Below are 16,675 nucleotides of genomic sequence, written 5' to 3'. Positions count from 1 at the left end.
AACTAGTGTTAGTTATTGTACTAGAATATATTTGTAAAATTATTATTACTTTTATTAAACATTCAATTATAGTGAACCATATTGTATAGTAATTATTATTATTATTATTATTATTATTATTATTATTATTATTATTATTATTATTATTATTGTGGTTATTATTATTATGATTAATACTAGTACTACACATTATACTTTATATTATACCTCATAGTATACTGTGCTATACTATTATACTACACTCTGTTAATATGATATATTGTCTTACCACAACATAAACTATGTCATATTTCTATGTTGCTATATTGATACATACAACACTAAGTACGATTACTTAATCTCACAGTATATTATTCTGGTGTACACTGTTTACATAAGTACTAGATACAATGAATCATGACATGTAACTTTACTTCATAACTTTTCACTTTAACTTGTCACTTACCTCCTAACTTTGTCTTTGATTGCTCTTGTGTTCATTCTTGAATAGTTCTTGTATAGTTTCTACTCGTATACTTGTTGTATATACCTCGTATTTATTCATTTATTTATCTGTACTTATCTTTGAGCTGCTGCAATAGCTGAATTTCCTCTCTGAGGGTGAAAAAAGGCTTATCCGATTTTATATTATCCTGCATATTGCATTTAGGGCTCTGATATTAGAAATAAACTCATTACAAGACACCTAGATTTAACTTTCATACAACGTTACTTGGATTTTTATATATATACAATTTCCTAATAATACGAATGTTATTAACCAGAAAGTTATCTTTGTCATGTAAGATAGTAAATAAGAACACTAAAAGAAATGTAACAAATCTGTAAATGCGGAAATACGTATATTTCCTAGGCCCTCCCCTACAACTCATTGGCTGAATTTGGGAGGCCGTGCTGCGCATGTCTATTATCTGATTGGACGGAGGAACAGTTCTTACTGTACGTACTAACACGTCACACGTAAGGTCAAGAGGAAAGAAGCATGGCCGCTGTGTTGAGAGGGTCTCGGTTCCTAGTTGGAAGGTGTTGCAAACATGTTGACTTTGCATTCGGTAAGAAGAACAAAACGACACCGTGTACACAATGTACACATCTCTGTGCTCACTTTAGAAGCCGAGGATGTTACTTAAATACTCTTTGTGACGTGAAAACACTACTTTTGCTTGAAATGTTAGAGAAGTTTGAGTTCATTTTTGCTGGACTGTGTGTAGCTGGTGTTGAATGCTTCAGTTCACCTTACTGGTGATTGTTGAAGGAGATTTTCTGTTAATATGATGTCTTGTTTGCGTGCCAGAGCAACTTGCTAACAGCTAATGCTCTCTTCTGCAACATTTCAAAACGCTGAAGTGTGGACAATTGTCGGCATATTCTCTTGTGTCCTACTTCAACCTGTGTCTTTACTTAAGTCACATTACGTAATGTAAGTCACCGTGCACTGGCGAGTCAAATTCGTTGTAGAAAGGTGAAGGTGACTCTGTGTAGCCACATTTTGTGAGCTGTGAGCATCATATTAGTTTTCCATATTTATGCTTGCTCTTTCAATTTACACAACAATGTGTTATCGTGTGGGTGAACAAAAGTACTCATTTTTTTTAACTTGCAATGAAGTAAGCATGCTTGTCTTTTAGAATAATGTTCTGTTATCAAATGATAGCTAAGTAAATATTGAAAAGGCTTGGTACCATTAAGATTGGATGACTTTGACACTGAAGGGCGATTGCATTAAAATTTCAGACTTAAATTAAATGTAAACATTACATCTGAACATGGTTTTTCTTTACTTGGATTGGAGAAAATATTTACTTTTAAAATACCAATACTAATACTTCTATTTACAAAATGCTATCTACGATGCAGTGTTAACACTTGCCTAGCAGTTTTTGTTCTTGAATAGGTAACCAGGATGCCTTGTCTCATTGATAAATGTGGCCGTTATGTTGTAGTCTCCACAAGGTCTATGGCCTCGAAGACACCAGTGGGGTTTGTTGGTCTGGGAAATATGGGAAACCCAATGGCAAAGAACTTGCTGAAGCATGGATACCCAGTCATTGCTACCGATGTGTTCCCGGAGTCCTGCAAGGAAGTGCGAGAGCTGGGTGCTCAGGTTGGAATGTATAATGCACTAAAAAAAATTCATTTTTATGCAGTTTTCACCAGTTTGTTATCTTCTTACCTTTTGTTGTTGTTGTTGTTGTTGTTGTTGTTGTTGTTGTGCTTTCTTAGATTGTGGATAATCCTGCTGAAGTAGCAGACAAGGCTGACCGCATTATCACGATGCTCCCCTCTAGTCCCAATGTCGTAGATGTGTACACTGGACCCAACGGCATTCTCAAGTAGGCTACACGTTGGTTTTCCTTTCAATATGTACATAAGAACCTCATGGATTTAAGTCAGATTCTAAATCGTGTACTTTTTTCAACAGAAAGGTAAAGAAAGGCTCCCTACTCATTGACTCCAGCACCATCGACCCAGCAGTTTCGAAAGAGATGGCGGCTGCTGCAGAGAAGATGGGGGCAGTTTTTATGGATGCACCTGTATCAGGAGGTACATTTTACGTTTTTGATCAGGATATAGACTGACACTAATATCTATTACAACTAATATCTATTACAATTCACTGTATAATAAGTACATACACTTGGTTGTAAGTTTTATCAGGTTGCCTTCACCTAGCTAAAACTATTGTAGCCAAATACCAAGGTCCTGCAAAAGTACCTCTTCACTTAGGTAATAATGTTAGTTTTGGGTTAAACTGTTCTAGAGAGGTGTTGATTCAACTGTGAGAGTTTCAATAAACTGGCAACTGAGAGAATATACCTTATTTACTTATGCTATCCAGAAAGTTATCATTCAACCAATCTACCATTCCTGCAATTATTGAATCGTTTTTTTTATTCCAGCCATTCTTTTTATTTTAATCGTGTCGTCTATAGAATGTCAGCAAATGGCAAATAAATGTCCATCACAAGCTCCCAGTACCCGTGGTGACATCTTGTTTTGTAATTCGGACTACAACTAATTATTTTAATTATCAATTAATCTGCCGATTATTTCCAGATGGAACAATTTAATCGTTTGATATATAAAATGTCAGAAATAGTGAACAATGTCCATCCCGCTCTCTCTCTGTCAAAGGTGAGGTCTAGTTTTGTGTGCCGGAGCCGTATTTGCTTGACAAATTACTATAACGATTAATCTTTTTAATATAGTTACTATTAGCTATTTTTGTCGCTCAACTAATCGTTGCAGCTCTATTTATTTTACCAACAGTCCAAGATTCAAAGATATTTAGTTTACCATCATGGAAGTCTGAGAAAACAGAACATTTACAAATGTACAGAGCTAGAACTAGAGATTTATTGCCATTTCTGTTCATGTATTAAATCGCTTAAGTAACTTTATCAGAGCTGTTACCAATTTATTTTCTGTTGCTTGATCAATAAACTATTAATTTTCAACATTAATTCATGAGTTCTGATGTATATTGCAGTATATGTATTGTACGTAGGAAAGGGACTCTTACTCTCTGGGAGACATATTTTCTAAATCCGCCGGCTGCTTTAATGTTATGTCAAGTTGAACAGTAAATAGACATTAGTGTTTCAGCATTTACTTTTGTGACGTTAGCAAATCTAGTTACGTCCAATATGATTCAATAAAGAGCAGCAACAACATCTATCTAAGGAGGAGGAGGAGCAGGAGGAGCAGGAGGAGCAGCTTCTTCTGCCTGAACAAATGTTCCAAGCTGTAACTTGTGTGCACTCTGACTTTCTTGGGGGTCCAGACAGAAACACAGTTTGTTTGAACTTTGCCTAGTCAACGTCAAGACAGCCACTTTCTTTCAATTGATTTTGGTCTATTTTATAGCCTGGCCTTAAAGATTAGTAATGATTTATATGCTTCCTTCCTGTGGTAGTGCACAAGGATTAAAGTTGTCGAGCTTTCTGCCTTGAACTTGTGTGTGTGTGGTGCCGGCAGTTTTAAGTAGTGCAAACTAAAGTGTATGTCATACTTTGATATATCACGTCAATCACCAAAATGAAACTTTTTGAACATCTCCAGTGGTCAGACGCAAAAGACGTACAGTGGCATGGCAGTGACTGTTTATTCCAGTGTGGTTAAAGTTTAAACATAAAAGCACACATGGTGGTGGAGACATAATTGAGTCAGCATGTGTCTGATGGTCCTTTTTTTCTTGTGAAAAAATGTAAAGACCAGATGAGATAAGAGCCATCTTTCATTTTTCCTCAGACTGGAATGCTTACCTTAACAAAGGCTAGAGAAAGGAATGATTGGTTAACCGGTGGTAGAGAAAAACAATAGTTATATAACAGTGTCAGATATACTTTTTTTGATAATACAGTACTTTTAAATATTGTTACTGTGAATTAAATAAATGTCACTTTGACATTTTAACTCTGTTGGTAAATCTTGTCTCTTACATCTGAATACATTTCTATTCTGTAAGCGTTTTGAAGCCGTTGCCCATGCTTTTGTTATTTCTCAGCGTGACTGTAGTCTTGACTCTTAAGTAAGTATCTATCTATCTAGTAACTCCCACCTGTCCCCAGCAGCACAGTCATTCTAGATTCCAGTTAGTACAAAATGCTGCTGGCAGACAGCTCACAAGGACTTGGGAGGGGGAAACGTGTAACACCCATCTTGGCCTCTCTCCATTGGCTTCTTGTAAACTTTAGGATTAATTATAAGACTATGTTGATTAATTTCTTGGCAGCCATGTGGCTTGCACCTGGTTATTGTATATTACTCAGCTTTTAACGCCACGTGATCGTGAATGCATAGTCACATGTATATGTTTTTTTTTATTAGTTTTTAATGGGAATTAGTCCTTGTATTTCCTAAAAGAAATGTTTTATTTCTTTGTCTCCTCATCGCACTGGCACATTCATAAGATTCCTGTAGGATAATCACTATGTACCGTCTCTGCATGCTAGCACGTGGTTCATTGTATATAAGCTCAACTTTGCGTTCTTAGGTGTTGGTGCTGCCAGTTCGGGTAAACTGACTTTTATGGTTGGAGGAGCAGAGGCGGAATTTACTGCAGCCCAAGAGCTGCTCACCTGCATGGGAGCTAATGTGGTATACTGCGGTCAGGTTGGAACTGGACAGGTAGGTCATATTTTCCTTGATATTTTCCAGGAACTGTTACAATGCATTTGTCATTCAAATAACAAAGGGTTGTTATTTTACCAAAAATAAAGGTGCAAAGATAGTACTTTAAGTGTGTGTGTGTGTGTGTGCATTTGTTAGTCAATTGTTTAATAAAATCAAACATGAGTCATAAAATGAGAGTAATTAATGATGTGTTTTAATATACCGTCATCTTATTACAGGCTGCTAAAATCTGTAACAACATGCTTCTAGCCATTGGAATGATCGGGACTTCTGAGACGATGAACTTGGGAATCAGGTGACCTCTTTGTTACAAATAACAAGCATATACAGTCATTTTGTTTTTAATCATTGCGATACATGCAGCAGCAATACACTTTGTGTAAGTAACATGGAATTTGCCTTCACTCAAAGACTTGGGCTTGATCCTAAACTGTTGGCCAAGATCCTGAACATGAGTTCCGGTCGGTGCTGGTCCAGTGACACCTACAACCCCGTGCCTGGGGTCATGGAGGGAGTCCCCTCTGGGAATAACTACCAGGGAGGCTTCGGCACCCAGCTGATGGCTAAGGTCAGTTTAATGACCTGCCGCTCTGTACCGAACTCCATTTCCTGAGCCTGCTATTGCGTTTGAGCATTAGTGTTTCCACAAACCTTTCATCCTTTGGTTTGTACATGTTGACCCTGTCATCACAAATATGAGGAAAAATGTTTTTTAATTTATGGCTGTTATTAGTTTTCTAATTAGTGCGGAGAAATAATTTGTCCCTAATTAGCCCTAATGATTTTTGAACAAAAAGATGCACAAATGCGTTCATGTTTTGATTTAAGTAGATTGTTCTCATTCATATATTGTTCTTTGGCATAAGTCCGTCAGGAACTCATTTCTGTGCCATATGTCGTGCATGTGAGAGGGATTTAAGTGACGCCGTTAAAAAAAACAAAATTCTATCTTAGGTCACACCACTTAAACTGATGCAGTGAACTACTCGCAGCCCTCTTAAAAGTGAATCGAGCCCATATTATTACAACATAAAGAAAAATGATGTGGCGTGTGGACTCGTGGTTTTGGTTTTTAGAGTTTAATTTTCAGCTTCGTTGGTACTTCTAATGTATGTTTTCTTTTCTTCTCCAGGATCTAGGCCTCGCACAGAACACAGCCACCAACACAAAGACTCCTGTCCCTCTCGGCTCCTTGGCCCATCAGATGTACCGTATGATGTGCGCACGTGGTTATGCCAATAAAGATTTCTCCTCCGTATTCCAGTTCCTGCGTGAGGAGGAGGAGGAGGGCCAGTAATGTCAGCCTCCACCCCGTCCACAGCCTTGCCAGGCCTGGCCCTACACAGCACTAACATAGCATAGTTAGGGTGCATTTCGCCCCGATGACTTTTTCTTTTTCAAAGTTGTGAGAGACATGAAGCCAAGAGAGCTCCAACACAGCAGATCATGTGAGCGCTTCTCTCTTCTTGAAAATCATGTTTCCTGTGCGATCTAGCCCTTTTTTAATATGCAACACTCCCTTTTAGTTTTAGAAGCAAGTGAACTGTCACTGATTATACAGAGAATCCAAAAGATTAGCAAACTGTCGAGCAGCGGCAGATCGTACTCAAAATGTAAAGAGTCTGGTGGGAATCTTTGGTGTTGAGACGACTCATTATAGCTCTGTTTGTCAACGTTAAACGGCGGCATAACTGTTTTAGTCTCCACGTATTTATCTTTTGTTTGTGATCATTTCTTTATGTTGTGTTTTTTTTTTCTTCTGTTCTTGTAGGGGTTACTTCTCTTGACATTGGAAATGTTACTTTGGGGTAACTGTTATATCATATCCTGTTAGGAAATAAAGGTAAATTGTGATGTCTTAAACTTTGTGAACAAATTAATTTTCCACCTTCCTTTTTTTTATTTCATACATTTTTAATTTCTGGATCTGGATGTTAACTTCAACTTTACTCAAATATTACCATATTTTTATAAAACAACTGGAAGCACCACCTTTTTGTTTTTTGTGCTGCTGATTTGTTGTAGTAGTGCCCATACATTAGTTTTTTTTGTTGAAATAACAAAGGGAAGAGCTTTGCTTGAACACAGCTTAAATAACTGAATGTATGCACGCCACACATGCAATTGCAGACACAGGATGGAGGGGAGCCTACTAATTCTCACGGTGAGAATGGCAATTTAAATTCTGAATGTCTTGTTTGTTGACTCATACTGCACGATGTCCCCTCCGTGTCTCTGAGCGCTAGTTGGTCAAATGACTCTCAAATATTCTAGTTTGCATCGTATGTCCCAGTGATTCAGTTGTCACGAGAAAAAGTTGTACAAAGGTTGCAGAGCAGATGCAGCGGCGGGATGCGGATCGCCAGACAGAGAAACAAGCGGCTAAAACTGCGCATGTTGTGCCAAACAAAAAGGACTCATCAACTTTTTTTCAATTGGAATTAAAATTATCGAGCACAAATATCTCCAATGAAGATTTGAATAGTTTGTATTGCTTACTCCACAACTATGAAACAAAGTTATGACCGACTGTTGCACAATGCAGCCAGCCTGAGTAATTTTGGGATGTGGACCTCTTTTTCTATCCCCACTTAGGCCAGACTAGGAGGGCGGCATGTTTCTGATCTAGTTTGCCAAGAGCCACTGAGGGGCCAAGGTGCCATAGGTCATGCGATCACAAGACAAACCCATAAAAAGTCCATTAAGCACTGTAGGTTAAGAGCTGTGTTGTCATCTACTTGATAGGTACTGCAAACAGAGCTGCACTTTGGTCTCAGGCCTCCATCAGACTGACACACAAGCAGCCTGACATCATCTGCCGCTGCGCGCACGTCATCTCTCATGCTCAACGTATATCCTCTTCAACATTTTATTGTAATAAGCTTTGCATGCAGCAGGCAATTTGTGTTTATTCTTAAACTCTGTAATTAAACATATTGTTACTGTATTTTTGCATATGATAGTGTTATGTAGTTTTGCAACTACAGTATATGCGTCAGCAAAACGATGCATGCGTTTAGTTGACAGGTTAGTTAGATTTGACTGGGATTAGGGCGGAAGTTGTATCCTAACACTTACTTGGTACAAAATGTATTCGCTGTTTTCTTGTTACAAATTGTTCTTAATTCATTTTCCAGCCCTTTAGCAACAAGACTGAGTTTTTGTTTTGTTTTGCATTCGAAGCAATAAGGGCGTGTGTGTGTGTGTGTGTGTGTGTGTGTGTGTGTGTGTGTGTGTGTGTGTGTGTGTGTGTGTGTGTGTGTGTGTGTGTGTGTGTGTGTGTAGCACCAAAAAAAAAGATTTAAATCTTGCTTTTTATTTATTTAAATAACTTGAAACGCGATGCAGACGTATCAGTCCGGCAGTGCAAGTCAAACACTTTTTCAAAATACAATAACCACCAGTCAATTGCATGATGGTTTTTAAGTTCTTATCTGTTTAGTCGTCATACTTTAAAGATGTATGTTTTAATTCCTTTCACTACAATGGGTCCAAATGGCCTTTTGCATATATTTGTATATTTAAGGCTTTAATTGTAGTATTTTAGTTGTGAATTTGTGTCAACGTTTCGACTTTCACTTAGAGAGGCGAATAGCGCGTGATAATGTTCAGTTATCATTTGTATTCGTCCTAACTGCGCCTTTAGCCACTGTCACTAATTATACAATCTCGGTTTTACTTTTTAGGAAAATTAACACAAACTCTTGATTTTAATAAGTAGTCATTTACATGTACACTATGCGGATTAGAGCCTGTTGTGTGTATGTGTGTGTGAGAGAGATAGAGGTTGGGAGAGTGTGTGAGAGTGTGTGTGGGTTGACGACATATTTCAATGAAAATGAAATGACCAAATGAAATGCTTCTTTATCAACAACTCATGACCTATTTGCAATTCAGACATGGATCATCTTTTTTGCTTTACTTGTTCATGTAAGTTCCTACCAGTTGCTGCTCTACGTTGAGACAGACAGCCGTCCTCTAATGTGTGAACAACGTGGCTGAGATGATTCCTGTCCACACAACGCTCACTTTCTCCAAAGTGACATTTAAGAAAGTAGACATTTTTTCTATCCAAACTGCACTGTATATAGTAGACTAATGTTTATTTCAATTTACTATCTAAAGTCGGTTATCATAACCATGCAATAAAAAAAATCTGACCTGAACCTTTTCACTAGGCCAACATAAAACATTATGCTTTTGCCTGAAATGTCTTGCCTACAAGCTATGAACGTGGGCCATAAAGATTTACAGCCTCAAAAGGTGGGAAACACTATTAAAAATAAAAAAAGGTGCTCAAATTTACGTGGGTATACATTTCTCTGCGTCTGTGGTCTCATTAGGAATGTAAAACAAAATTGAACTCTTGTGTCAAACTAAATACTGTTTTAACTTTCAATCTTAACCTTTTAAGTCTACCCCAGCACACACACAGCTGAATGTTTTAGTGACATATATATGCTCAACTGTAAACATGATTTTATTTTTATTCTTGCACTACAAACTCATGGAGGATTTGTTTGTATATTGTATATGTGGCCCAGCGCAAGACTGTGTTTAGCTCTGCGTCCTGCGCAGCAAAACAAGAGCCCACCTATGGAGGCGTTTTACGCAGAATGTAGAAACATGTAGTCGCCATGAAGAGCGGTTTATTTTCCTATAATTTACTTTTTTACTCTAGTAGCAGCATAAAATAAATCATCTTGAGCTTTTATTTTGACCGTGTGATGCCAATACATTTTTGTTGTCATCGCCCAAATCTGATGAGATTAAAGAAAGAAGAGAACAAGTTTATGTAACGTCTTAAAAAATGAGCACAGTCTGTAGATGAAACCTCCTCTTTGGTTTTTAGCGTATTTTCTTTTCGGGCTTCCTGGCGAGAAGAGCCTAGTTGGCCAGTCTGCAACTTTCAACTTGACCTTGGCCTCCAGCCGCGTCTAACCCGTATGAGAGAGTGCAGCCAAATGTGGCATGCTTTTGGTATTTTTGTGGACACACAACTGGAGGGTACATTAACACGTTGCAGTGCCAAACGTGAGGATGATCACATTTATTAATACTGTTGTATTCGTTTTAAATATATCCATAAAACATTGATCTGTGCTAATTTTCTGTAGTTTTTAATCTCCAAGCGTTGTCATTATGCTTTAAAACCATATAATGTAAGGAACATGATGGTACATTTTGTAAAATGCTGCACGTTTTGAATACAAAACATACAAAGTTCCAATCTTTAGATATAAAACGAAAATCATTTTAATTCCACATATCCGAAATAATGTTGCTTTTAAGGGTTTGTGCAGCCGAAATGGCACGCGTAATTACGCATCAATTCTATTAAATAAATATGGATGTATCATAGATGTTCTCACTCCATGTATCACACTATTCGTCAAATAATCATGTTGTGACACGAGAGACAGCATTGCCTTTACATCAGAGTTCACTCGGTTTGAGATTCCAATATAATTATGTTATGGAAAATATATACCCGTTAGGACTTTAAACATAAATAAAACATGGATAAACTCATGTACAGTACATCTACACAAATCTAGAGCTTGATCTTCATTATCTGATGTCTAGACGTTTATCGTCTCCTTTGCATATCACGTGTTTGGCCCTGGCCAATAACCTTGCGATCTTTATGTACTCAGGCGTGTTGGTATCGTTACTCTGCCCGAGTCCCTGTCTCTGCTCAGTCGAGGGGATTTTGAAAAAGAGTTGGTCGTCTCGATGTAGGGCATGCTATGACCGCTTCATTACTCCTCCATTCGCACTGGATTGACCCGGTGATGTTTCTCTACGACAACGGTTTGGATGAAAGAAGCAAGAACATGGAAGGATTTACTGGAGGCAATTTTGCTGCAAACCAGTGCAGGAATTTGTTAGCGCATCCAACCTCGCTGGCTCCGAGCACCACCTACGCTGCGAGTGAGGTGCCAGTCTCTGGCATGGGGGAACCTGGCAAACAATGCAGTCCCTGTTCTGCCACTCAGAGCTCGCCCAATGCATCTTTGCCTTATGGATATTTTGGCAGCAGTTATTACCCATGTAGGATGTCACACGGCAGCGTCAAGGCTTGCGCGCAGCCCTCTGGTTATGGCGATAAATACATGGACTCATCGGTCTCTGGTGAGGAGTTCTCCACCAGGGCAAAGGAATTTGCGTTTTATCAAGGCTATTCCTCGGGTCCTTACCAGCCCAGCTACTTGGACGTCCCTGTCGTACCAGCGCTGAGTGCTCCATCTGAGCCAAGACACGAGTCTATGTTGCCCATGGAGCCCTACCAGCCATGGGCCATCACCAATGGTTGGAGCGGTCAAGTTTACTGCACCAAGGAGCAGCCACAGTCAAATCCTCTGTGGAAATCCTCGTTACAAGGTATTTTTTAAATTGTTTTATTACCACAGAAATAGGACATATGTAGTTAAACTTACATACTCATGTTAGGCATTACATGCACACGTTTTTTGTATGTTTTTTCCTCATTGTTTATATGTATTAATGCGCCTGAAAGAAGCATTTCCATTTTGATAATAATGTAAATATATTTTCGTTTTCTGTCTGATGCAGCCGAGATGATTAAAATGTGATGCTTCGTTTTTTTTTTCACCTCCACAGACACTATATCTGGTGGCGACAGCTCTGTCCGCCGTGGGAGAAAGAAGCGTGTCCCATACACCAAGGTGCAGCTCAAAGAACTGGAAAGGGAGTACGCCGCCAATAAATTCATCACCAAGGACAAAAGGAGGAGGATATCCGCGCAGACAAATCTGACAGAGAGACAAGTGACAATCTGGTTTCAGAACAGACGCGTAAAGGAGAAGAAAGTCGTCACGAAATTCAAGAGCTCCAGTTAGCTCTGGAGACACTGAAACAGGAGGTGAAGGGCCTTCATCTAAAAAAAAAAAAAAAAACTGTGCTATAATTTATTACATTATGAACGGTTTCTTTGTCACCAGAACGGCTCTGTTTTGACCTACACATTTCCTTCCTCACATTTTAATTGGAACCAGTCGATGTGGCCTGTTGACAGAAGATCGGAAATGGTTTGCAACATGTTGACCAGGGCGATTCCGCGAGGGATGTATGAGGTCTTCAAAAATATTCACCAGACAATAAGACATTTGGCCTTAAAGGCACAAGACACCCCGAAAAATCCTGCGCTGTTATTCCACATAATACAATCCAGAAATGTAGACTGAAATCGGTTACAATAACTATTTTCGTCTTTAGACAGTGATGCAGTGATACACAAATAGGTGCCCAAACTTGCACCTTTGGTCTGTGATCATCTCAATTAAAACAGGCAAAGTTAAACACATCATAATTAAATAACAGAAAATTAATTTTGAAAATGATATTTTCAGCGTTCATTCTCGCTAAAAGGGAAGAAATAAAATATGTAATATGCAATAGTAGCCTACAACACTTCTTGGGTGTTTACATAATTCAATGATTTAGGAAACTCCTCTCCTAAGTTTGGAGTTTATAAAAAAAGGTTTACACGACACCCTTGCCTTTCCATTTAAAATACGCCTCTGTTAGTGTATCAGCCAGTATCTGATTAAACGTTATCAAACGTGAAACTAGTCTGAGCATTTCAATAAGTTAGTCAACACTTTGTCCATATCACTGTCTTTTTTCTAAACACAGGGTTTTACTCAATATCCTAACTCTCCTGTCAACAGACTGACCTATGCAATTTCCGCCTGTCAGTCAAGAAGAGTACTAATAACCGTAAGCATATTTAAACATGTAAATACTATCTGACTGCAACTATCTATTCTCCATTTTTTTGACTGCAATAGCCAAAGTTTTTGAAAATAAATGTGTGAGAGACGCAATGTGATCTTGTCATTTTCATTCAGAATTTTTGTCCAAATTGGACACGGATGCTTGATCGATCAAGATAGGCTTTATAAATCATTTTCATGGTAAAATTACAAATGGCTACAGTTTATTCCCTAAACTGGTGTGTGTGCGTGTGTGTGTGTGTGTGTGTGTGTGTGTGTAGGCCAACAGGCCTGCATGAGATCAACGTCTCTGTGGACTTCAGCCATTAATAGTTTATGTCGCCATCTAGTGGCGAAGCTCTGTAAGCACAGCATCTGCACGTAGAGTAATCTATACATATGCCGGTACATCTGACTGTACTCTCAGAAGAATTTGCGCGTGTGTATGAAAAATGGCTACTATGTATACCTATTTGCTATATTATTAATTAAACGTGGCATATGACAACTTTTTTTAAGGTAAGAACTCAAAACCTAAATTGTTGAGTAATAAACATATTTTTTTAGGATAGGCTATTATACAAATATTCTAGTGCTACAGAAGAATAATAGGGATATATATTAATGATAGATTTGACAACATAATAGATCAAGCTTTTGAAGTTATGGCACAGCTCAAAGCACATGCAAATAATTATGATTATTATTTATGTTATATGTTTTGTTACACAGCTAAGTGTTAGCTAATTCTTCTTTCTTAACGATAAAATATGTTCAAAAATGAGAATGAGTCTGTCAAATCCCTGTTTTCATTCATGTTTCCTCATATTTTTCGCACGTGCAAACTTAAGTCTGTTCTGTACTATTTCGTTGAGTGCCATTCAACATTTCGTTACTAAAATGCCTGTTACATTTTTTTAAAAACATTATTGAATTATTTTTCACATTTATTTATTAATACTCAATCGAAGACATTTAAATATTAAAGGTGCAGTCTGTTTTATTTGTGTAAATTCATCAAGTCCTCACGTGACCTGTTCTTCAGGAAGAAGTATGTGTTTTTGTGTTAAAGAACCAAAGGTGATTATGCCCATCTAATTTTGGAACAACAACTGAAATCTACTATTAAAAGCTGGATTTAAACAACACTTATGATATGAAAAGTGTGTAAGAGAGGCCTGTTAAACCGCTTAAACAACCCCTCAACTATTACACACAACTCTTTTCCTTAGATGTCAGGATCGTTATTTGGCCTTCTACCTATAATGAAAAATGGTATTATAATTATATTAACATGCGTGTGTAAATCCACACGATTTCATCACAATCACATGTTGGAGATCGACATAAACAGCTTCTGACTAAAATAGCAAGCACGTTTGTCGTCTAGCTCGACAGCACCAGAAGCCGAGCTCCTGCTATTGTACAGATTTGTCTTCTAACACAGGTTATCGTTTTAGAAAGTTGAAATGGTTTCCTAAGCATTTGGACTGCTGTCACTGACTCAATGTTTGGGAATAATGAGGATCATGTCGATGTAAATGTTCTTCCAGACGGATCTCCTCTGTTGTTCTGTGTCATTGCTCCCCCTAACAGCCAAACAGGTTAATGCAACTCACTCTAAAAGGTCCCGTATGTAGGCCTGAAGCGTGCCACTGTATTATTAAACGGCACGAGCCAAATAGCTAACATATAAAATACTAAATTAAATCCTAATCTAATAGTGAAAACTTGCTGATTTGAAACGTTTCCATTTTCCAAAAAGGGAATTGAAGCTAATAAAGTAAACACAGCAACACATAGATACTCTTTACTTATTTAAACGGTCCTGAACTGAACCTTGGGTGGATGTTGAACATTCAGTAATGACCTTCAGACAAAAACAAAACTCTTGTTTTAATATTTAACTGTGTATACAGTTGAAATAAAAAATGTAATTGACATATTTCCCAAACAAACTCATAAATCAGAACACTAATACGACGGAGTTACTGCAGCATTTTATTTTATTTGAGTTTTTCACAATTTGTTGCATCACACCACGTATTGCATCTGTAAAACATTTTCTTAGTGTTTACAGCTATTGCCGACATAGTAAACAACAAAACTGTATTTATCAACATTACAAAGTAGCAGGACAATAAGAGCAGTAGTTATTAACACTTTAAAGTGAAGACAGGAAGTGTGACTGATGTGTGTTTAATTCAAGCCCAATGTATATTAAACCCGTTGTCTTATCACATATGCTTGACAGACACAATATTCGTGGATGACTGCGAGGTTGATTTTGTGAATCGAGAATGTTTTATTAGCTTTTTAAGTTGTTGTGTTTTACAGCTGTAAACCCCCAACAGTTCACTACTTCCGAAGAAGCCCCCCCCCCCCCCCCCCCTTAGCTGCTGCCAGACTCCACCATCTTTTTTTTCCTGTTCTCTCTTCAGTTTCTTTACACCTTCGGGACTTAAAATAATAATAATAATAATAATAATAATAATAATGTGTTGTCAAATATGTACTTTTCTCATATTCCGCTGTAGTTAACAGATTTCCTTGTTTGTTACTTTTTAATAGAGTCTGTGGCATGACAAGTCCTGATGCATGGACAATAGATTTACCTTACTACAAACAGTACATTATCAATAAACCTAATCTCGGATCATTTTCGTTTCGACTTCAAAATCCTAACTATGGTCTTCCAAATCAGTCGTTTTTAAATAAATATGTTGTCTTCAGGGTCATTTGTCAATACTAAACACTTTGCAGCCTGAAGGATCCATGACAAAGATAATACATCAGTATTCTTCTTCTTTATAAGCACTTTGAAATCACCATAAATATAAAAACAAGTGAGGGGTTATATATTTCTTCTTTGGTTTCCTCTCTGAATAATCCCAGCACTACAATCCAAAACACAGTATTGAAACCTGCTGTCACTTATTGATTTACAACTTATATATATATATATATATATATATATATATATATATATATATATATATATATATATATATATATATATATATATATATATATATATATATATATGTCATATATGTATATGTATATGTATATGTATATATATGTCAAACTAGATTAAAATGAATACTTATGATACTTTTTTTGTATACACCAGGACTGGTTACAATCATTGAAATAAATGGGAAATGAAGTGCTATTTCTTCATCTATAGCTCAAACTCTTAAATTCTATAACTATACTTGTACAGTTTAGGCATTTTAAACTGTCAATCTTAACCGGTACATTTCACCTAAATATTATAAAACAGCCCGTTGTGAAATGGACTCAGAAACCAGGTAAGGCAGGACACAGATTTTCAGGCAGTTAAATTAAACCACAGTCCTCCTAAAGTGTCGAAGGAAAATTCAGGGAAACCAAGAAAACATGCTTTTATTTTTAAAATCCTCTTTAGCTGTCTCCCAGCAGCCACATCATCCATCAGCTCGATCTAAATGTATGTTTTATACCTTCAGCCTTTGCATTTTCTTCTAGACAAAAATAAATATCATACATTTATTTTTCTAAGGGTCTGGTGCTGCAAGAATAAGGCCATAGTTTTTTATTTTTATTCCCCCTCCACCTTCTCCTGAACTTTTCAAGGCGACTCAAACGACCAACCGACCTTAACTTTCATGTGTCTGTGTAAGCAACGTCTAAACATGACTTCAACTAAATGTTTTGGTATATTAAATGGGTTACATTAACCCTTTTTATTTAAAGTATTATCCATAATTTAAACGGACATTATAATAACATTTCTTATTTGGTAATATATTAATAAG

General features: G+C 37.3%; 2 protein-coding genes across 2 annotated transcripts; both read left to right on the top strand.

Moving 5' to 3' along the window:
* The first annotated feature begins 920 nt into the window (after nucleotides 1-920).
* On the top strand, nucleotides 921-6,999 carry hibadhb (3-hydroxyisobutyrate dehydrogenase b). The gene is made up of 8 exons (XM_029450924.1): nucleotides 921-1,052; nucleotides 1,944-2,104; nucleotides 2,224-2,333; nucleotides 2,423-2,544; nucleotides 4,997-5,130; nucleotides 5,355-5,431; nucleotides 5,548-5,704; nucleotides 6,269-6,999. Exons 1-8 carry the CDS (start codon nucleotides 983-985, stop codon nucleotides 6,431-6,433), a joined length of 996 nt encoding a protein of 331 aa, XP_029306784.1. The 5' UTR covers nucleotides 921-982; the 3' UTR covers nucleotides 6,434-6,999.
* A 3,887-nt stretch (nucleotides 7,000-10,886) lies between these two features.
* hoxa13b (homeobox A13b) lies at nucleotides 10,887-11,999 on the top strand. The gene is made up of 2 exons (XM_029451979.1): nucleotides 10,887-11,520; nucleotides 11,761-11,999. Exons 1-2 carry the CDS (start codon nucleotides 10,887-10,889, stop codon nucleotides 11,997-11,999), a joined length of 873 nt encoding a protein of 290 aa, XP_029307839.1.
* The last annotated feature ends 4,676 nt before the right edge of the window (nucleotides 12,000-16,675 follow it).

This window comes from Cottoperca gobio, chromosome 16 (genome assembly GCF_900634415.1).
Source record: "Cottoperca gobio chromosome 16, fCotGob3.1, whole genome shotgun sequence".
Classification (NCBI taxonomy): domain Eukaryota; kingdom Metazoa; phylum Chordata; class Actinopteri; order Perciformes; family Bovichtidae; genus Cottoperca; species Cottoperca gobio.
The sequence above is the reverse complement of the archived record's forward strand: the minus strand, read 5'-3'. Positions and strand labels throughout refer to the sequence as shown.

What these genes read in the sequence shown, in the direction of transcription:
- hibadhb (XM_029450924.1), top strand. Translation starts at nt 983, where the DNA reads ATGGCCGCTGTGTTGAGAGGGTCTCGGTTCCTAGTTGGAAGGTGTTGC. An exon ending in TGCGAGAGCTGGGTGCTCAG is followed by an intron (nt 2,105 to 2,223) that starts GTTGGAATGTAT and finishes GTGCTTTCTTAG; the next exon opens with ATTGTGGATAATCCTGCTGA. An exon ending in GGACCCAACGGCATTCTCAA is followed by an intron (nt 2,334 to 2,422) that starts GTAGGCTACACG and finishes TTTTTTCAACAG; the next exon opens with AAAGGTAAAGAAAGGCTCCC.
- hoxa13b (XM_029451979.1), top strand. Translation starts at nt 10,887, where the DNA reads ATGACCGCTTCATTACTCCTCCATTCGCACTGGATTGACCCGGTGATG. An exon ending in GTGGAAATCCTCGTTACAAG is followed by an intron (nt 11,521 to 11,760) that starts GTATTTTTTAAA and finishes TCACCTCCACAG; the next exon opens with ACACTATATCTGGTGGCGAC.